Source organism: Gracilinanus agilis, chromosome 1 (genome assembly GCF_016433145.1).
Source record: "Gracilinanus agilis isolate LMUSP501 chromosome 1, AgileGrace, whole genome shotgun sequence".
Taxonomy (NCBI): Eukaryota; Metazoa; Chordata; class Mammalia; order Didelphimorphia; family Didelphidae; genus Gracilinanus; species Gracilinanus agilis.
This window is the reverse complement of record NC_058130.1, coordinates 595,872,416-595,895,925: the sequence shown is the minus strand read 5'-3', so window position 1 is coordinate 595,895,925 and position 23,510 is coordinate 595,872,416. Positions and strand designations below refer to the sequence as shown.

The 23,510-nt window shown below is 36.4% G+C and overlaps 1 protein-coding gene across 1 annotated transcript in view; it reads right to left on the bottom strand.

Annotated features, from left to right (window-relative positions):
- Positions 1-23,510, bottom strand: part of MBOAT1 (membrane bound O-acyltransferase domain containing 1) — a 138,790-nt gene that overhangs the window by 10,856 nt on the left and 104,424 nt on the right. The window contains exons 7-12 of the mRNA XM_044658130.1: positions 22,507-22,690; positions 19,881-20,073; positions 15,122-15,225; positions 10,362-10,426; positions 6,904-7,036; positions 3,041-3,192 (exon numbers count right to left, since the gene is read on the bottom strand). Of these exons, the coding sequence (XP_044514065.1) occupies positions 3,041-3,192; positions 6,904-7,036; positions 10,362-10,426; positions 15,122-15,225; positions 19,881-20,073; positions 22,507-22,690 (831 nt within the window). The remainder of the gene's footprint in view (positions 1-3,040; positions 3,193-6,903; positions 7,037-10,361; positions 10,427-15,121; positions 15,226-19,880; positions 20,074-22,506; positions 22,691-23,510) is intronic.

Below are 23,510 nucleotides of genomic sequence, written 5' to 3'. Positions count from 1 at the left end.
TTAGATCTCACTGAGGCCCTTAAAAAGGCAAATTTAAAAATTATAAGCTTTCTTTCTTTCCCCTCTATATCTTATTTACCTTTTCAGGTTTCTCTCGGTTTTTGTGGTTCGATATCAAACTTTCCATTTAGCCCTGGTCTTTTCTGTGCAAATACCTGGAATTCTTTAATTTTGTTGAATGCCCATACTTTCCCCTGGAAATATTTAGCCCTGGTCTTTTCTGTGCAAATACCTGGAATTCTTCAATTTTGTTGAATGCCCATACTTTCCCCTGGAAATATATAGTCAATTTTGATGGGTAGTTGATCCGTGGTTGCAGGCCCAGCTCTCTTGCCTTTCTGAATATTGTATTCCAAGCCTTACGGTCTTTTAGCGTGGAGACTTCCAGATCCTGTGTGATCCTGATTGGAGCTCCTTGATATTTGAATTGTCTCTTTCTGGCTTCTTGTAAGATTTTTTCTTTTGCTTGAAAGCTTTTGAATTTGGCAATAATATTTCTATCCGTTTTTTTCTCTGGATCGAATGTAGTGGGTGTTCTATGAATCCTTTCTATGTCTATATTGCCCTCTTGTTGTAGGACTTCAGGGCAATTTTGCTGAATAATTTCTTTTAGTACGGAGTCCAGGTTTCTATTAATTTCTGGTTTTTCTGGAAGACCAATTATTCTCAAATTGTCTCTTCTAGACCGGTTTTCTTGGTCTGTCACTCTCTCATTGAGATATTTCATGTTTCTTTCTTTTTTTTCAGTCTTTTGACTTTGTTTTATTTGTTCTTGTTGTCTTGAGAGATCATTAGCTTCTACTTGCTCAATTCTAGCCTTTAAGGATTGATTTCGGCTATAATCTTTCGGTTTTCGGCCATAATCTTCTGGTTTTCGGCCATAATCTTCTGGTTTTCGGCCATAATATTTTGGTATTCCTTTTCAATCTGGTCATCTCTGGTGTTCAATTGCAAGATTCTACCTTTTAAACAGTTATTTTCTTGCCAGATCTCTTCCATTTTCCTCAAAATCTCAGTTTTGAACTCTTCCATAGCTTGTGAGGAGTTTTCCTTATTTGAGGAGGGTCCGGATGCTTGTTTGTTCTCCTCCTCTGTTTGCTTGGTTGTCTGGATTTTCTCTGTGTAAAAGCTGTCGAGTGTTAAAGACTTCTTTTTCTTGTTGTTATTCTTTCTCTTCTGAACTTCCTGAGACTGAGTAGCCATCATTAGCCCAGCAGCTTCTCAGATTTATCCTCGCGCTCAGTGTCTGTCCGCGATCTATTGGCTCCTGAGGTCTGAGTTCTGGTTTTTTCCAAGGTCAAGCCCCCTGGTGGACTGCCTTGCTTGATCCTCTGCAGGAGGTTTCTTTACAAGTCTCAGGGCGCTGCTTCCACAGTCGTATACCCGTCCACACTGGTTCCCCACTTAGGTTTTAGTTCCTGGCTGTGTCTGCCTCCACCCACGCCTCCACAGTGCCTGCGTTTTGCTCAGCCTGCGCTCTTCGCCCTGCGTCCTGCTCCCGCGCTCAGATTTCGCCTGTGTTTTTTGGCTTAATGGGGTCCTAAGTCTTGCTGCTCTCAGGAACAGGCCCCGGAGCTGCCAATGACTCGATGGGTGCCCCAAAGTTGCTCTATTTCTTTTTAGCTGGCTTCGGAGCTATAGATGAGTGTGGAGGGGGTGGGGGTGGGGTGGTTGCTCAGCCCGCGATTTCGTGAGGGCTGTTTCACCCCTTTATAGCATGGAAATGCCTCGATTCCATGTACCTTCCACTCTGTGCCCTGTTGTGGGGGTTCCTCCCTTCATCTGGACTTGTTTTTATGTCCCCTTGAGGAGTTTTGTGTGTTTCGGTCAAGAGAGGTTAAGAGCTGCTTCTTACTCTGCCGCCATCTTAACCCAGAACCTCCCAGAATTTACTTTTCCACAAATTCAAAGTTTGTAAATGAGAGTCAATTTCCTAAGCCAGCCCCCAAAAAAACTTATTTAACCCTTTTACAATACTGTTGCAATATTAGTGATTAAATAGAAAACCATTTAGATTGAATAAGAAATGGTTTTTAATGCATGAACAGGGCCATTTGCTGTAGTAGTAGAAATGTAAGCCAAATGTTGACACAAGGGAGGACAGAGAGTGCTTAAGGGAAGATTTTTGGGGTCTCAAAAACTCCAAGAGAACTAGAACCAAGATCCAGATAGCCATACTATAGCAAGAGACCTGGAGTTGGGGGTTCATTGGTTCAAATCCTAGCATTGTTCAATGGTACTTCCAGCCAGAGGTTAGCTAAATTCCCTTCTAGCTCTAAATCTGTTGCTCTGCCATATTTGGAGTTCAGACTTTGATACATATTTTCTTTTCTTTTCCTTAGTGTTTAAATGAGGAGTACCTGTCCACAGGTCAGGCTGAGAGGTGGGAAACAAACAAAAGCCTCAAGTGGTCTATTTGGAGTTCAGTTGTATATGCTGCTCCCTTGGCTACAAGAGGCCTCAGAGCAAAGTACATCCCAAGTCCAAAACAACCCAGAGAGGTCCATAACAGAGGTTTTAGGCAAGCACTTAACAAGAGTAGGATGGCAGTCTGACTAGTATCTGCCTAAGGCTAGCAGGGAGAAGCACTAAAGGAGTCTGCAGAAGAGGATTAAGGAGGGAAAGAGAAGGATAAAAGGCATATATGGCCAATCAGGAAAGGAGGAGAGAGTCCAGCAGCTTAGGGCATTTTCTTCCTGGGGGGTCAAAGCTCTATAAATATCTTAGCACTGGGAGTATATTTTGGATTCTAAAGAAATACACTTTTCTTCTATAAAGTTCATTTACTACTAACTGATTAATTCAAGCACACTACAAAAAGTTTACTATCTTCTGCATTTTCATTTGTTTTCACAGATGTTCATATCTCAAGAACTGCCCCTACTAATATTGCCCATGAGATACCCTTCATGGAATTCTTTAAAATATCAGCAAATCTGAATCTTACATTTCTGATGGATCCCATTACATGGCCTTCAAACCAAATGTGGACACATCTGATGTTTTAGAATATGAAAACTTCTGAGAGATGGAAACTTACTTGTACAAAGTGATGACTGGTTCCACTGCCAGGATGACAAAAGGTGCCACTGTGTAAGAGACAGCCAGCTGAGTGCAAGCCCACGTGACTACATCATAGGCTGCCTTGAGAGATTCTGAAGAAAGGAAGTAATGTCGACAGGTGGTCCTCATCTGTATGCCGAGAAGAGAAAAGAAAACATACTTATTCATCAAATATTCTAGAGCAATGCTTTGAAGGCTAGAATAAATAAAAGTGGAACTGGCCAAGTTATCGAGTTTCTCATTCCAATTCATAAACTGATTCACTATGAGACATTGGGAAAGAGTAGAACTAAGATTAATAGAAGGAAATAGACAGGAAACAGGTTCCCACTCACTATAAAGGGGAAAAAAAATCTTACAATCAGCTGTTCAACAAGGTTGCCTCCGGAAGTATTCATGAATTTATATGCTCCTTTATAGTTATAAAACTCTTTCATCCATTATCTCATTTTACACCTGTAGTTTGCCTCTCCTTTACCCCTTGACACTCCTAGACCCCACTGGGCTTCTGGGGAAAGAACAACTGACCATGAGTTTGGATAAGCTGGGACTTTTCAACTATGACCCTTCCAAGGAGATGGAAGACCCAGGGATCTTACCAATCATCCTGCCACTAGCCCACCAGAGATCTAGGTAATGTCGAATCACATGCTGAAGACTCTAGGGACTCTCCTAAACCTTTATCATAGCACCTTGGGACATGTAGACCTTTCCATCAGCCCTGCAACTGAACACTCTTACATATGTTTTCTTCCTCCAGTTGAGTATGAATTCAAGGACAAAGACTATCTCTCCTTTTTTATATGTATCCCAACACTTAACACACTATTTGGTACATAGTAAATGCTTAATAAATGCTTTTTCATTCATTCATTCATTCATTCATTCATTCATTCATTCATTCACCAATCCATCCTCAAATAAAATTTGAGATCAGTGGGGCAAATAGAATCTCAACATTTGAAAAGATCAATAATTTCTTTTCTTTCTAACAACACAAATCACAATTCTCCTACATTTTAGTTCTGGAGTTTCATTGAATGTAAGCTGAGTAATGAACCACATTTGTACCTGAAGTCTTTCCAATTTGGTAGAACATTCCAGAGCTGACACATTGTTGGCAATGCCTTAACGGGGGTTACCTCCATATCATGATGAGGCATCAATATAGGATTTTAGTAGATATAGTAAATTTAGGCTCAGAGGCATTCCATAAATAAATTCACATATTAAGAGTAGGAGCCAACACTTACATCTAAGAACCTAGGAATTATTCAAAGCAGGATGACCTCTAAGTATCTAGAAGTGTTGCTATTAACAGATTTTTATTTTTAAAAGATTAGCCTAAGGTCACTTTCAACTGTTAATACAAGAGGTAGGTAAATGGGACAATAGAAAACTCATTACCTCAGTTTCTTCTTCTGTAAAATGGGGATAATAATAGCACTTCTATCCCAGGGAGGTTATGAGGCTCAAATGAGATCATATTTGTACAGTGCTTTGCAAACATTAAAGCACTTTATAAATCCTATTATTATTATTAGATATAATAATACTGTGATATTATAGATAGCATACTGGATTTTGCATCAGAAGTCCTAGTTCAAATTGTACCTCCGACCCTTGATTCCTCTGACCTTAAACCTCTGGCAGCTCCCTAAAATTTCTAAAAGCCAAATAAATTCAGTCTGACTAATTTATAGCACATGATAATCATGGATGGAAGGTCACTACTGGGAACTCATGAGCTAACTACCATTAGATAAAGCACCCTGAAAGGTATACCTGGAACCTTAAAAGGGAAATATATACCTGTCAGAGTTAAAGAATATATCCAAAATCTTGCTACACCAATGTCATCACTAATAGATCATATCATTCAAAATTCAGAAACCTTCTTGTAAAATCATTCAGTAGTTCACTCATTTTTGACATTTTTATGGAAGTAACTCTTCTTCCTTCACTCCCCCACCCACTCCTGCCATAATGATGATTCCTCTAATATCATGATTTCCCAGAACTAATTAAAGATTGTTGGGTAGGGTATGCCTGCAATACCTAATTTATCCAACGATTTTGGAGGATAACTTTTGGATAAATTAGACACATTATTTTATGTCATTTTCAAGGAAAACCTTTTAAAAACAGCTTGATTAAAATTATTACAAACTTTCCTGTATTATTAAACAGTATACTTAAAATCCTTTTCATTGATAACACAGAGTGGTAATTATGAACATGGGGGTCACTGAAATGAGTGATGCCATTTGGTTCTAATCAGTTGTGCTTTTCCTTTAGCTATCTCCCAGTTGTCATACTTTAGGGGTATGCTTTTAGCAGCCATGCTAATCCCCTACATCCCCTGTTTCTAATCTGCTATCTGATGACTATAGGCTCTCCCAGTTCCAGTTCATTCTACATGCAGCAGTGACATAATCTTCCTCAAGCATAGCTCAACTTTTGGCATTTGCTCAAATACTTTCAATGACAGCCTACTATCTACCAAGTCATGTCCAGACCTTTAGTCCAGCATTCAAGGTCCTATCCAAGGTAGCCCTAGTCTACCCTCTCAGTTTTACCCACTATTATTTCCCCAAAGTAGTTGCTGTTGTTCAGTTGTTTCAGTCATGTCCCAATCTCTGTGACCCCTTTTGGAGTTTTCTTGGCCAAAAATATTGGAGTGTTTTACCATTTCCTTCTCCAGCTTATTTAACAGATGAGGAAACTGAGTTAAAAAGAATTAAGAGACTTTCCCAGGGTCACTCAGCTGGGAAGTCTCTGAGGCCAGATTTCAACTCCAGTCTTCTAAATCTAGATCTGACGCTCTATCCATTGTGCCACCAAGCTGCCCCTTCCCCCAGTAGTAATTCAGTTCAAATGGAGAAGTTTCCTTCAATACTCTAGCTCCCTGCCACTTTTTCCAAATGGAATAAAAAACAAAATAAAATCCTTCACACTTTAGCTCAAATGTTCTTCCTTCCTAAAGATTTCCCTAATCACCGCAGCTGGAACATTGCCCTCTTCTGAAGATATAGGACTTTATATCTGTATATCTCTAGTGACACTTATCTCATACTGATTCATATTATGATCATTTACCAAGTCTTCTCTCTCCTACTAATTTGTAAGTTCCTCAAGGGCAGAAACTGCAACTAATTGAGCTTTGTCTCCCACCTAGTTCCCAGTAGGAGACTGGAAAACAATTGTTTAAAGAATGAATGAGTGCTCTAATCTAAGAAGAACTGAATGTTACCAGGAGAAACCAGAAAGCTACACTTATTAAAACAGGAATCTTAATTTTACCCATAATCCTAAATCAATAGGCCATGGCCTAAGCATGGCTGCACTTTTCCCCTACAAAGGCCATAGGCTCAGAGGCATTTCTGATTATTTATGACTTCAAGGTTGTGTTCCAGAAAATTGAGCCTGCTGTTCTATGTTAGTGTGATACCCGATAAATGCAGAGCTACATTCTGCCACACCTACTTTAATTAATAGTTTGTAATCATCTGTAATTAGCAGGTGGTTGGTATGCTCTTGGATGCTACTAAGTACTTGAAAACAGTCTGTTCTGTTAATTGAGTCAAGCATTCTTCTTATAAACTCCTTTACTTTGCTTAGGAAACTTTTTCTTTGTTATTAGTATGAAAGAAAACAAATTCAGTCCTTCCTCAGATTAATACAAAATTTTACTTTGTAGCATTTTAATGGAAAAATGAAGAATCATTTTTGATGGCACCAGAAGACCCAAAAAGCAAACCAATTTAAGTAAATTATTTTTTAAAAGACCCCTTCAATACTCATGCATGCACACTTACACACAATCCAGAGGACACTTACTGTTCTAGCCGCTAATGTAACCAGGATTCCAGTTATGAATGTAAAATAATATCCAGGATAGACACCATGCCACAATGCAGACAGGATGAACGTTAATGCTGTAGGGTACCAGGGAGCTCGCTCATAGCACACGCTGTAATGAGAGTCACACAAATATTGCTGCAGGTAAAATATTACTAGATATATGTATATATATATATATAGTTACACCTACTTAGAAGCCCTTCTCCCACTGATGTGCTATAATTCCAGCCTTGTTTCTGAACTCTAGGGGGGGCTATTTTTAAACCTCCTATGGATTTTCTGATTCATCTCTGGGTAACCAGATAAGCATCAGTGGCATATCATGTTTTTTGATATGCTCACATAAACCTCTATCAGAGATTTCCTACACAACTCTAGAGGACATTTCATCCATAAATAAATTATAGATTTATAAATTTATAGATTTTAGGAAGAAGGGTATATATTATTTAGTACCTAATGTACGTCAGGGAACAACTAGGTGGCTCAGGGGACAGAGCACACGGCTGTAGTTAAAAAGACTTGAATTCGCGGGGCAGCTGGGTAGCTCAGTGGATTGAGAGCCGGGCCTAGAGGCAGGAGGTCCTAGGTTCAAATCCGGCCTCAGACACTTCCCAGCTGTGTGGCCCTGGGCAAGTCACTTGACCCCCATTGCCTACCCTTACCATTCTTCCACCAAGGAACCAATACACAGAAGTTAAGGGTTTAAAAAAAACAAACAAACAAACAAACAAACAAAAAGACTTGAATTCAAATCCAGCCTCAGACACTTGTTAGCTATGTGACTCTGGGCAAGTCACTTAACCTGTTTGTCTCAATACACTGGAGAAAGAAATCATGAGCCATTTTCATACATTTGCCAAGAAAACCCTATGGACAGTATCAGTGTACTAAGGGTCAGGAAAAGTCAGACATGACAGAACAACAATAACATATGCCAGGAACTGTATTAAGCACAGTGTAAATTCTATTTTAGATTTTAGAATTGGAAAAAGAATTTAGATTATCTATCTAGTCTACTCTTTTCATTTTATAACTAAGGAAATCAAGGCTCAGTTCAAGTGACTTAGTAACAGAGAAATGATTAGAACTAGGTCCTCTCACTTCAAAACATTTTTTCCATTGTATTATCTACAAACTTCATTCATTTCTTCTAAAAGCCTTTTCCTTGTTAAGCTAAGCAAAAATAGATTAGTCGATTTATTATGGTTATTGAAGTACCTTATCTGGTATACATTTAATTGTTTCTCCTACTTTGTATCTGACTTATCTTCCCCAAATTGTGCCCAATGCAGTTAAAGCATCAAGTGAATACTAAGATATTTATGGAATGAATGAACTGGAATTGTGCAAATCTTTGGGGGTTGAGATAATGGGGATAAAGAGCAGAGAATAGTATTTTGTTGTTGTTAGTCAATTTTCAGTCCTGTCCCCCTCTTTATAACCCCATTTGGGGTTTTCTGGGCAAAGAGACTGGAGAGGTTTGCCATTTCCTTTTCCAGCTCATTTTAAAGATTAGGAAACTGAGGTAAACAGGGCTAAGTGACTTTTTTTTAAAGAAAGGGAAAAAAATAACAAATAAACCTATTCCTAGATTCATTTTGCTTGTTTTTCTTTTCTCTTATTTTTTAGTGGGGTAGGAGAGAAAATAGATTTCTATTCATTAAAAAATGTTGTTAATAGAAAGGTAGGATGGCTTCTAGAGATGTAGAATGTTGTTGGAATTTCAAATGATATCACTTTATCACTTTGCTACTACTTCTCTCCTACAAGAAAGGTCATGCATAATTCATGGAAAGAGATGCCAACTCTAGACATGAGGAGTTGTCATAAGTAAATTAGAAGAAGAGGGAACAAGCCACCTATAAGGTTTATGGATAAGAGAGGAGGTAACTGTAGTCAACAAGAGATGGAGAGCATTGTGAAATGTAAAATGGATAATTTCGAGTACATTAAGTTGGAAAGTTTTTGTACAAATAAAACACATGCTAAGATTAGAAGGATGGCAGAAAATTGGGGAAGTTATAAAGATACTCTCAGATATAGGTCTCCTATCTAAAATATGTAGAGAACTTTGTCAAATTTATAAGAATAAGAGCCATTCTCCAATTGACAAATGGGCAAAAAATATAAACAGACACTTTTCAGATGAAGAAATTAAAAGCATATATAGGTATATGAAAAAATGCTACTGATTAGAGAAATGCAAATGAAAACAATTCTGAAATATTACCTCATACCCATCAGATTAGCTAAAATGACAAATATTGGAGATGACATAGAAAAATGAGGATACTAATACACTGTTGGTAGATCTATAAATGGATCCAACAATTTTGGAAAGCAATTTGGAATTACACCCAGATAGTTATAAAACTGTGTATATCCTCTGGATCTATTTCCCGAAAAGATTAGGGGAAAAGGAAAAGAACTCATATGTTCATTATATTTATTGAATATATGGGGGAGAGAGGGAGAGGAGAGGAGAGCAGAGGAGAGGAGAGAGAAAAGAAGGCAGTTAAGTGGTATAGTGGGAAAGATTGATGGACTTGGAATCAATAAGACTTGAGTTTAAATTCTACCTCAGAGACTTTACTGTGAACCTGCACAAGCTATTTAACATCTCTCAGCCTCAGTTTACTCCTGTGTAAAATAAGGATTAAGAAAAACCACCTCCCTCAATACTGTTTCTATGAGGACTAGATGAGATCACAATAGGTTCAGTGCTTTGGCAAACTTTAAAGTACTATAAAATGCTGGCTTAAAAAAAAGAAGTCTGTCACAACGAATTGAATATGAAATCTGAGACTCCTACTTTTCTATCATCTTATTTACATATGGTATATATAGCATGTTCTGGGAGTTTGTGTTCTCTAATGGTCAGAGGGCCAACCTTGAGGTCAAAAAGATCCTAGATCAAGTGTTTCCTCTGACCCATACTTGCTACGTGATCATGTACAAATCTATTCCCCTCTCAGGGCATTTCTTTAAAGCTCTACATTATAAAGAGATCAATCTTCAATTGTGGAGGGAGTTTCTTATACATTACATTACACATCTAGACCAAAGCATCCCTCCAAACTGGTACATTCAAAAATAAATAAACCATGAAATATGTATAGTTTTTTAGTGGATTGCCTGGTTTCCTTTAAGGCTCACAGCTCAAACACAACCTTTAATATGAGGCTTTTCCCCTATAGTAAATTCTCCCCCAAATCATCTTCCCTTTTCTAGCTAGACTATAAATTTCTTGAGTTCAAGCACTGTCTTGCCTTTGGTTTTTCTATCACTAGTAGTTATGCTAGTGTCTGGAATGTAGAAGGTGTTTCATCAATATTTGCTACATGACTGCTAGCACTTGTAGTTCATTTACTGAACACTATTTAAGTATGTCCTGATTCCACAAATAATAGAAAGCTTTTTATTTTTCTTACCACTTTAGCCAAGCAGCTGTCTGAATATTCCAGTTTTCTATGTACATTTTAAAACTTGTTGCAGTCTAGGAAGAAAAAAGAAATATCTATTATTGCTATTAAAATATACTAAGCAATGCCAATTCTCACCCAGTAATGCTGACTCGTACCCCAAATGACTATAACAGTCTTTTTCTACCAGAGATGACTAGCTTTGGTTAAGTTTGAATCAATATTTCCATCACATACAGTAAAATTTTCTGATGTTTATAAATGTGGCTAAACTTGTTTTGTAACCTTTCAATTTTTCTTAAAAATTATTTTCAAGTCATAGAACTGAAGGAAAATATTGTGGGTTTTCCTTCTACTCTTATTTCAGAGTCATCTGAATTTTAAAATGGAATACATGAGCACGAGATTTATTGCAGGAAAATTTCAATCATGTGAACTTCATGCCCACATGGGTAACAGCTCTAACTTAACTCCCAATTCTTTATCATGTGGATAATCCACAAAATAGGTCATCTTTATGAAGCCAGTGCCACATTCAGCTACACTCGCTAAAAAAAAAAAAAATCATCCAATGCTGCCTAGAGGATTAAGAGATTCCATGCATGAAGAGGTCACAATATATAATATAAATCAAACAAAAAGCATCCAAGCATTTAGGGGGTGATTCAGATAAGCCATGAGGTAAAACTCAAAACAAGTCCTTGAGTTGATATTCTCACAAGCACATCTTTTATGAAGTGGTAGAGGTAGGCAGCAAACTGATGCAGTGGATAGGACCCAAGCCCTAGAGTCAGGAGGATCTGAGTTCAAACCCCTCCTCTCACATGGATTAGCTGTGAGACTGAACAAATCACTTAACCTTGTTTGCCTCAATTTCCTCATCTGTAAAATGCCGTTACAATCCAGTACCTTTGTTTAGATGGGACTGTGAAGAGTCAGACACATGCTAACAAAGGTAGATGGGGCCACCACCTCAAAACAAAACAAAACACCCTAAACTTTCAGATCAGTTTGCAAGTCAAAATTAGTCTTTTTTTAAGGTGTTTTTTCCAATCTCATTTAGAAATGATTTGACAATTATTTTCTGATATTTTCTAATTTAGATTCTCTCCTTCCTTCCCTCTGAAATACCCCTTGACGGTAAATAGCCTGAATCAGGTTATTCCAGTGAAAAGCTAATCTTTTAAGGCTGAAAATCCAGATCTCATCTCTTTGAATGGATTTTTCTTCACCATGGGAAAACCTTATTTGGCACAAGATATTGAGTTAAGACAAGGACTTTCCTCCAAAGGCAACCTGAACATCCATCTGTTTAGCCATGGATTTTTATTTCATTAACCTAATGGTTTTTATTTACCCCCTTTTTTCCCTTTAGGGTTAGTGGAGTGAAAAACATACCCTCAAGGCAGTCTTTCTTACACCAAAGCTGGTTTCCTCCACAGGTTTTGGATCTCTTCCAGGATATACAAATATATCAAATATACAGTGAATACAAGCTTTCTCTTTCTAACTATCTTCTACAATAAGTAGGTAAATAAGTAGGTAATTCTAGCTCCTTCCCATCATCAAATCTCAAAAGTTTCAATGTAGACAGAGATGAGAAAATACTGTACTGATTTGGGGCTTAGCTGGTGTGAACTAAAGGGCAGCCACATATGAGGTAGGAATGGTTTAAAGAAAACCTTTTCTAATTCCTCTGGAGCAACACCCTTGAGGGGGAAAGGAAAGAATTTTTGAGGAAGAAGGAATAGAAGGCACAGGGCACCCAGAAACTTCCTGATACCACCTAGGTAGAGAAGGGGAGCCTGCCACTTTAACAATAATAATAGCTAGCATTTTAAAAGAGCTTTAAGGTTTGCAAATACTCCTCACATCTCATTTGATCTTTAGAACACTGGGAGTGGGTGTTGCTGTTATCTTTATTTTACATAGAAGGTTTGAAACCTAGACTGAGAGGTTTTAGATGGCTTGGTCAGGGTCACATAGAAAAGTGTTTAAGGATTAAAAATCAGGTCCATCAGAAATTAGGTTTAGTACTCTATCCACACACAATAAGAGCCTAATAAATATTTATTGAATTGAAATAAACAGAATTATGACACCTAACTTTAAAGCTGAAACCTATGCTTATGCTGGTCATTTGCACATTTAAAAGAGTTCCTATGGCCAACTGTCTCATGTCCTACCATGCATGAGTTCACCTACTAAATGCACTATTCATCCATTTAGAACTAATTCTGGAATTCACTCGTGCCTATGCTGACCACATCTGCTAAACCTTTATCTTCAGCATAGTAGTCCCCAGACCCCACAGAAAAAGAGAGGGGAAAGGCATCTGCAAAAAAAGCACCAGGCACTCAATTGTTAAAAGCACAGTTCAACTGCCCAACAATCACAGGCATTCCAGCCTGCTTTGTTCTTGTTTAATGGAACATTCTCAAAGATGGTTGGACCATTGTGTTTTTGTTCAAACTGGCACTTCATTGCTGACACTGTACTCTACAGAAAGGGAAAAAAGCCTGCCTGCAAATTCTGTCATATTCTAATGGACAAGCCATTGAAAACTTTCCTTCCCTAGAGGCATAAGGCCTGGGCTATCAAAAAGTCAAGAGGATTTTCCCCATAAGCATCCTTTTTTATCATAGCAGCTAGGGGTATCCATGGAGGTCATGGAATTTCATCTCTTCATTTTACAAAAAAGAAAACTAAGGTCCAAGGAAGAAAAGTGATTTGCTCCAAGGTCACAAGGGAAAAAGAAGGGAGAGTAGCTAGGTGGCTCAGTGGATTGAGAACCAGGTTTAGAGATAGGAGGTCCTGGGTTCAAATCTGACCACAGATGCTTCCTAGCTGTGTGACCCAGGACAAGTGCCCCATTGCCCAACCCTGACTGTTTTTCTGTCTTGGCTTCACCACAGTATTGATTCTAAAATGGAAGATAAGGATTTAAAAAAAAGAGTAGGAGGAATACAACCCAATGGCAACAGAGAAGACACACATCAATTCTTCAGAATACCAGCTAATGCCCAATAGATGAGATATAGCAGTCTTGACTTCTAAAGAGGGAGAGCAGAATACATTCACTGCATCTGTACAACCACAGTCTCTTTAGAAAACTTCCATTTTTCATACTCCTCAGAATTGTTTGCATTTTTGTCTTCAGAAGTTCATTCTTGAGAGTTTTCTCACTGCATCTGTACAACCACAGTCTCTTTAGAAAATTCCTATTTTTCCTACTCATCAGAATTGTTTGCATTTATATCTTCAGAATTTTATTCTAAAGACCTTTCTATTCCATCTAATCTGAATTTCCCCTGTAGAATTTTAGTTCATAGGATCCTATGCGTTCTTCATTTGAACATTTGTGAAATCTGCTCTCCTAATCTGAAGAGTGCATTATGGATTCAAACAAGTTTTTTTTTTCTCCTCTACCACTACTAATTTCAGAGAAATCAGTTACCCTCTCTTTCATAATTTCCACTTCAGTAATAGGTTCCTCTCTTTTAGTAAAAATCATACCCATAACAGAATTATTCTTTATTGAGAGTTGGTTCAACCACCTTCTTTTGAAAGATGAAATTCAAGACAAATCAAGGATTAATCACTGATTTTGGCAGAGAGCTCTACAAAAGTGTCAGACTCATAATCCCACCAGCATAGAACTCCTAAGTGATCCCAAATCAGATTAAGACAGATGTAGTTGAAAAGTGTCCAACAACAACAACAACAACAAAAAAAAATACATCACATAAGTAATGTTAATTTGTGGTTTTCTAAGTCAATATTCAGCCTGCAGGGATCCCTTTGAGTTTGACACCACTGCTCTAGATTTTTGAGGTAACTAAAGACTCCCATCACTACCAAGTTATGCCTCTATTCCAGGTTTAGAATCCTTTTCTAAACTCATTTCTGCTTTCTGACCACACGGTCTCTATTATAGACCATTGAGAAAATTACTTGTTTCCCCTTCCCTTCATCTTCACCTAAATGTTCTCCACCATGCATCTTCCTTCAGGTCCTTAGTTTGCAACACTACCTTAGTACACTCCAATTTGACATATCTTGTTTCTTTTGAAACATATTCTGGTCACAAGTTTTCTTCACACGACCTCTGTTATAACCACTGAGATCAAATTTAATACTTCATATTACAGTCTTTATTTCTATTTCTTGTCACAATTTTTAATGAACTACAAACATATATTTATGTAAATTCTCCACTTAAAAAATGTATAAATCATCTAAGCTCACCTCTTTGGGTTTTAGTTTCTTTATCTATAAAATAAAAAGGTTGAACTAAGTGACCTCAAAGATCTCTTTTATCTGTGATCCTATGGATGTTTCTTTAAAAGAAACTGTTATCATTTCAGCTGTTAACTCCAAAAATCATTGCCAAAATTTACTTCTCTCATCCTTTATAAAAATAAAGTAAAACATTTTATAAAAAGCAATGAATTCTGAATTTCTGAGCAGACAGAAAAGGGATATTTGCAGAGAAATTAATGACTCTCCAGGATATCTGCCATCTGGCTGTGTTATTTACCCTTGAGCCACTGTCACTACCAAGAAGTCACCCTATTAAAATGAGGAGGGGAAAAAAAATCTTAACACTGATAACAAGTGCAGAGTAAATGTCTCTCAGGTAATCCTAACAATATGATAAAAGTAATATTGTCTCTGTAATTCTAATCGTGAGCCTCTAAGAAAAATCACATAAAGAACAAGCCTTTTGACATCCTCTGTAAAGGAAAAGTTCAAATACCTAGACTTACCTCAATCTTCCAGATGTTTAGGTTAGAAAGCAGATTCCAACAGAAATTTCCATTCTTGTCAACTCCACTGAACCCGTAGCCAGCTGCATTATTGACTGCATCAGCTGTGATGGTACACAGATCAGGTTTTTAATAGGGAAAAGAAAGGAAATTAGAATCGAATAGGAAATAGAAGTAAAACCTGCTACTGAAAAAGTTCCCACATATTATTATCCTTTTTATGTATAAATATGTTTGTGGTAGCTAATGATTTACTTTTTTAGCCTATATTTGGTTTTAATGAAAAATGGTTTGTCTCTTTACACAAACTGTTATAAAATTATGATTAGGTCATATTCTATCAATTAATCAAGAACAGACTTAACAGAAAACTAGGAACAACTAGAAAGAAAGAACTCTTACAGCCCTTCATAGAAGTGAAGATAGGAAAAAAAAAAAAAGATCTGTGCTCTAAGAATGAAACCGAACTTAGTTGCCCTGGATAATAAGAAAAATATCTAAGCTTCATTTTACTCATTTTTGAAAAGAAGGGATTAACCCACCTCCTCCCAAAGATCTCTTCCAATTAAACCCCCATCAATTAGGCTTGGTAAAAGTCAGAGACCAGAGGTACTCTTCAGAAGTATAAAGGTATTGTGAATTTAGCTTGAAACAATTCTGTTATATCTTTGCCAAGAGAACAATTGGGACACAACAGACCAAAACTGTGAAAATAGTAGGAGTAGTTTCTATGTAGAACTAGAATAATCATATCAAAAGTGAATTTTATCATAACTTAAAGTGGTGGCAAAGTCTTTGAATTTAGGGGGGTTTTTTTTATCTTATTTTCATCTCTCCTAGGTGATATTGACATGCCTAAAGTGTGAATTTAACTAATTTCTGTCATGTTGTTCTAAATAAATTTTTGGCAGTTTTTTTTGTTGGTTTTTAAACAGTGCTAAGTGATAGATCACTGGTTTTCTAATGTTTTCCATGTTGGAAAAAAAGTTAAATACTTGAGTAGCCTTATATAGTCATAATGAAGTATCACTAATTGCCAACTAGCAACTACCTAAAATAAAAATAGAGTACTAAGATATTTCTAAAAATATTCTTGAATCAATACTTTAAGATGTTAACTCCACATCTACACTATTTAATACTTATAGAAGAGGATGAATATAAAGGACAAAAAATGGAAATAAGAATTCACTAACTAGCTACTAATGTGCCAGCCTTTACAAATATGACATTATTTAAGACTCTTAACAACTTAAGAGATAGGTACTATTATACTTAATAGTACAGAAAACAGATACAGAAAGAGGTTAAAAAAATTTATCCAAGGTTACACAACTAAAAAGTGTCTGACTCTAGACCTACTGATCCATTTACTATACTATCTAGCTGCCTTCTTGCTACAAAAGAAATATAACACATAGGTTAACTAGCTAGTTGTGAGAAATGAAGCATATACATATTTCAATATTTCACTTCAGTAAGGAACAATGAATAATTCAGTTTAAATATCCACAAGAGGGTAGATAGGCAAAGGAGAGAAGGGAAGAGAATGGGGACAAGTATTTTAAAATACTACTATGTATCAAGTGTTAAATGCTTTACAAATATTATCTGGTAAGATTAAAATAATATCTAGATTGTAAAAGGTCTGTGAAGGGTAAGTTGGTCATTTAGTCTAGCAAAAGACTTACAAGGTGCCAGGGACTATACTAAGCTCTGGGGATGTAAAAGACAACAAAAACATCATCCTTATTTTCAAGGAGTTTACATTCTAAAGAGGGAGACATGCATAGAGCATGCATATCATAAATAAACACACACACACAAAGTAAACGGGATGAAATATCATTAAGAAAGTGCTAGCAGTAGATATTGGCGATCACAAAGGGCCTCTTAAGGGATGTAGAATTTGAGCCGAATCTTGAAGGAAGTCGGGGAAGCCAGAAATCAGAGATGAGGAGGAAAAGCTTTCAAGATAAAGGGGATATCCAGTATAAATGCTGGAGACAGAGTGGAGAACATCCAATGTAGTTGGACTTGGGACTGATCTAGTAGGTCACAGAAAGCTTGAAGTTTCTGAACAGGGCATCAATATAATCAAATGTGCATTAGGAAAATTAATCATGTAGAGATATAGAGAATGATTTGGAGGGGGAAAGACTGGAAAACCAAGCAAGATAGGAAGTTATTGCAATAGACAAGAAGAAAGATTAAAAGGTCTTAGTTTTAAGTGAACAGTGTGAGTTATAACATGAAGAAGTTTAAGAAATAAAGGATTGTGGATCATATTCTCAGTAGAGTAGGTGATGTTATTTGCTGATATAGGAAATGGAGTTGGGGGCATAAAGTTTTAGAACAGCCACTATTATAAATACAATAGGAATTTATGAATAAAATGATTAATAAATAAAAGGATTAGGGAGCCACAATAAGGGACCAAATCCTTATGAATTTGTGATAGATTCAAGAAGAAAAATTTAGTGACTTTTTCCAACAATACTTAGGAGTCTGAGGCCAGGAGCAAAGAAATTGCATGGTGAAAATTACCTAGAGTTTAGAATTAACAGGATGGGAAATGATGTAATGTCAAGAGGACAGAATATTTTAAGGTTGTGTTGAATAAGCTATTAAGACAGTTGACCAGGGATAGTCAGAATAAAGGCCAATCCTGTAATATAAACTGTATGATAGGAAATGAGAGTGAGAAAGAATCTTCACAAATTTGAAAGCCCCTATGTCAGATAGATTCAACCTTTAGAACAGGGGCTCTTAAGTGTTTTTATATAATGGATCCTTTTGCCAGTCTGTTGAAATCTCTGGACCCCTTCTCAGAATGATGCTTTGTTACATGCATTAAAAATTGAAGGAAAGGGGACAGCTGGGTTGCTCAGTGGATTGAGAACCAGGCCCAGAAATGGGAGGTCTTGAGTTCAAATCTGGATTCCAATACTTCCTAGCTGGAAAAGTCACTTGACCCCCATTGCCTAACCCTTACCACTCTTCTGCTTTGGAACCAATATACAGTACTGATTCTAAAAGAGAAGGTAAGGGTTTTAAGAAAAAAAAATGAAGGAAATTTTAAATTTCAGATAGAAGCGAATGGAAAAGAAAGATGTAAATTTTTTTGCCCTTCCAAATTCATAGACCCACATGAAATCTTTTCACTGGGCTTGTGGACCTACCTAAGGTTAAGAATATTGATATTCTTAATAATTATCATATGTGACATATAATAATTGTGATGGTATAATAGTTAACAAATTATTAATAATTAATAAAAATAATAATATTACATATTCCACTAGGTAGAAATATATCTTACAGGTATCATTTTAAAGTGGTAAATTGCCTCAGATACACTGCCTCAGATGGCATCAGAGGAGGAAAGTTTAATAAAAGATTCAGCTGTCTATCAGAACACAAGCAAAAACATGTAAGTAAACAAACTCTAAGATGTTGGCACTAATTTTGCACACCCCCCCTCTAATTGTTAGCCAGTACCAAAAATGCATACTATAGAGATACTGCCCTGGGTTGGGACCTCTGGTAGATATTTTAGCCCTTTAAGAAAACAAAAGGAAAAAAAGTTGTCTATCTTAAAACTTTTATTTGGATCAAATGCTAGAAGAAAAAAATGGAACTGGTAAGAAGAGAAATCATGCATATAATAGATCCTTATGCCCATGTCATTATGCTAAGCTGACCTCATTTCACTGCATATGCAGCCACTGTTATCATTATCATCAGTCTTCATACTACTTTCAACTAAGATGGTAAAGAACACTGGCTAGAAGGGAGACTATATATGAAATTGACATCTACTTAATAGAAGCGATTCTATTCTAATAAGTAAATAAGGGACTTTTTCCCCCACCCTTGCAAGTTCCTAAATACTACCCTTAAGCTTCAAATAGTTAAAATGAAAAAGATAAAAATTAAAATTGGCCAAGTTCCTTCAGTTTAAAATTGCAGAGTTTGATTAAACTTAGAATAAATCTCTGTTCTACATTAAAAGTAAGAGAGAACAAGAAACAGATAGACGGAGGAAGAAACAGAGAAAACAAAAGTATTTTCTTCTTGGTGCATAAAGCTAAAAAATGCAAGCTTCTGAGAGCTTTGAAGTTTAAAAGTTAAATCTAAATTAGGATACATGCTAATGTAATTTCATTTTTAAAGTATCTATATTAATTTGCCTAAATTTCAGATAAGAGTTGAGGGGTTGTTTTTTTCCCCCCCTTTCAAATTCACAGACCTATGTGAAATCCACCCTTAGGGCTTGTGGGTCTCAGTTTAAGAATTTCTGCTACAGAATATGCCAGTGCAAAATAATTATATTAACTATTCCACTAAATAGAAATATGTCTTATAGGAACCATTTTCAATAAATAAGTAATTTAAATAAAAAGGATGGGGGAGTGAAAGTCAAACTTTCCATTGTACTTAAAGACCAAAAGCTTGGCTAGATGATATAGATTTCCAAGTTTTGACATCTGTTACTGACATCAGGTTTAAACAACAGCCAGGATCATTTTACTTTTTTACCAGTAATTATTGTCAGTTTTAGGGGGAAAAACATGTGGTTCTGCTATGAGTCTTCCAGAACTGGAAAGCAAAAAGAAAATTACTTGGCTCAGCAGCTTTCCATTATGTTATCAATATTTTCAATTAAGTGTACCATAGCTTTGTCCTGGCTAAGCCATCCACAAACTCTATTCTAGGTTTTTTTGGCAAACAATTTTGAGCCATTCCACCAACTTACCTAATGTCCATGCGAAATAATATTTTGGTTTTGATGCTTGCATAACAATATATAAGTAGCCAAGTCTTGACAAAAAAGATGCTTGATTGACAAACCAGTCATCAACCAGGAAAGTGACAGGATAGGCCTTTGTGAGAGTCAAAAAAAAGAGGAGAGACACCAGGGTGATACACAGTTTGTGAATCACTGCTCCCTGAAAAAGAAAAAAATATCAATGCAGCCATACATACAATAAGTAGATAAAAAAGAATAAATCCAAGGCATCTTTAATGTTAAGAATAACCTAATAACCATAAGTTATTTCACATTATTTGGTAGAAATAATAGCAGCAGATCTCATGCATGAACCAGCATCTAACAACTCGAATCTCCCTGACTGATTTGATGTATTTGTATTTTTTATAAAGGATGTATCTTTGGTATTGGGAATAAGTTGTAGTCCATAATGGAAGAATGAACTTGAACTATCAACTTCTACTATAAGCAAAGATTGAAAAATTTCATCCCCCAAAGAACAAAAGAGCTGGAGGCTAAGGTGAAACTTCTTTTTCATCATATTGAAACTATTCTTCTGGGAAGAAACAACTGGATCTTTTCCATTTGTCAAAGGAACAAATTTAGCCAGAAACTAAATTCTGATTAAATTTTAAGTGAAGTGACCCAATATCAGAACAGGATCCAAAAGAAGCTTATAAAGAATTAAAAAATATATATTGCCAAGAATGGTTTAAGCCAAAGATACATAAGACAGTTTCTTAAAGTTGCTTTAAACAAAATGATTCTTTTCAACTTTCCTAAGTATGGTTTTGCCAAAGTAGCAAAACTCCAAGTTCTGAAATCGTAAAAATGAGCATTTTGTAGAAACTTTATCATCTTATGAATATGCTGAAAGACTGAGATATTTGGAATTAAAAGTTTATATATAGAGATCTGACATTCGTTTGGTATGTTTAGATAAGTTACATCCTATCTAACTCTGATCCTACATTTGAAAATTTGGGACGTATTCTGTTCCAGGTGGATTGTGAAGAATAGGCAATAAAACACTTATGTGAGAAATGAATATATTATAGCAATTGGTACATCAAATAAAAATATGTGAAACACAAATATATAACAGCAATTGACACACTACCCTGAATCTGACTGGAAATAAACACAGGTGGTTTCCTTGGGTCTTCATTAATATGGTGATTTCAATCCAGATTCCTTTCTATACCAATTCAGTAAAGATAGGTTGGGAACACTCATTCATCTTACACTTCACTCACTCAATCATTAAAAAAAAATCTGATCCTTATATATATGGGATGATAAATTGGGCCAAAGGCACCCTACTTTTAAATTTAGCTCACACATTCTACCTAAGAATTTTCATAAAACTAATATTTGGATCAGACCTTTGATTTCAGTGGAATAGGTAATTATCTCCTCTAATAAGAGATAAGTATTTCCTTCTGAGACTTAGTTTTAGAACTGCCTGCATCACTGAGAAGTTAAATATCACTTGACTGGAGTCATATAGCCAATATATGACGAAGGCAGAATTTGAACCTAAAACTTTCTAACTCCAAGAAAGGCTCTGTATCCACTCTGCCAAACTATTTCATAATTCATAATTCATTTAGATTCCAAATACTATATTCACACTTTTGCAAAGACTTTCATCTGGATTTTTTTAGTCTAACTGAACTTGCCTCTTTTCCTCCATTTTGATTTTCCCAATATTTCAGTATTGCAAAAGTATTATTTCTTTGATGTGGGCACTCTCTTCCCTGAGGCAAATCACAGTCCCTCTATGTCTTTGAGACTTAATATGGTTGGAAGAGGTTGCTGTAAGTAGTTTGGGTTCTACTAATACAGCATGTGAGAGTTCAGGGCCATCTCCTCAAACCAATGACCCACAGGCAGAGCACTTTCATAGAAGTTTCCAATTACCATGATTATTTTCTCCTCAAAATCATGGAAAGTTTATATTCAACAATTCTAGCTTAGCTAGAAGTGTATCTTAGATGTGAGTACATGATACACATGTGTTTAGATTTTAGAGATGGCTCTAAAAAAATCATTATAAACTTTCTCCCTGAGTCCACACAGATTTTCTGTCAAGCTTGTTTAGAACTGGTTATCATTGTAGCAAGTATAGCCTCTAAAGGGCAAAGCACATTGATTTTACTCATTTTTTTGTGACATATACTTTGGCTGAGCTCAAATACCAATTCATAATGATCAAACTACAAGAATGTTCCAATTGTTAACAGAGCATTGGCACAGCAGCTGGGTATTACAGAAAATGCTATCATAGCTAACAATAAATACTTGTTGATTGATTGATTAACCAGCCTTCCAGCCAATGAGCTGCTCTGTAAAACAAACATATGTTGGTCTAAAACGGAGAACTTCTGCCGGTTTTCTTCCAACCAGCAAAAGGAATAGCAGTATTTTCACACAAAGATAATGCCAAGCATCCCAGTAGTTTTGTCTTATTTGGCTCTTTATGGATGACAATTATTAGTGGGACTCAACCCTGACACAGCAAAACACTGTTCTCCAGGCCTTTGGAAAAACAAAACAACAAACAAACAAAAGAAAACAAACAAAAATAACCTGGCATTGAATGACTTACAGTTGGAGAAGGATTGGGAAGGCTGCTGTAACCCTTTTGCTTCCAGTTCATTTCCAGCAACTTCATGTGTATGTGTCTCCCCTCAATAAAAGCTACATAGTCCTTGTAACTACTACAGGGCCCAGCTATGACACTCAGGAAATTGAGAAGGTAGCTTATGTATTCCAAGAAAGAGGGTCTGACTCTGTGAACACAAGCAAAAGGGAAGTGTCAAAAGATGGAAGTTCACCATCTCTCAGTCTACAGTTGCAAATAGACAAAATGTAAACACAGATATTAGTGGGTGTCCTGGATAAAATAGTTCTTTGTCTTATGGATGGTAACTCAATAAACATGTCCACAAGTATTTATTAAGCACTTACCACCCATCATGCATTGTGCTAAAATAGTCCCATTCTAAGAGCTAACATTCTAATGAATAAAAACACTTTCCTTTGTTTTCTCTGAAAATTATCCAAAGAACTTATACTGACTTCTCTCCAATGGAAAATTTCAGTAAAAAAACCTTTCCAAACCACCATGTTTCATTAACATAACAATGACTATCAGCTGGGATATTTTCAGGTAAATCTAGGGAGAGGTCCAGCTGTTCTAGAGAATATAAAAACATAAAAGAGGAAATTCTTCATTCCCTGATGCCCAGAAAGGCATCAATTAGTCCTATCTCTAAGAATAGCCTCTGGCATCTATTCTAAATGCCATTCAACTAAAGAATGTGTTTAAACTGACCCCTGACCTAAAGGATATAAAGAAAGAGTGAACATAAGTACTCCTCACAGAAGGACAGCATCTTCCATCATCAAAAGTTGATAGTACACAAGCTATTTGCCCTGAAATCCAAAGAGGAAGGAAGAATGGGAACTCGACCTCAAGAGAAGCAATTAGAATGCTACTAATTTGGCCAGGGGGCAGGGAGAATCCTTCCCCAAAATCCGTATCTAATACACACACATACTGGATATAGATTTTGAAGAGAGAGAGAGAGAGAGAGAGAGAGAGAGAGA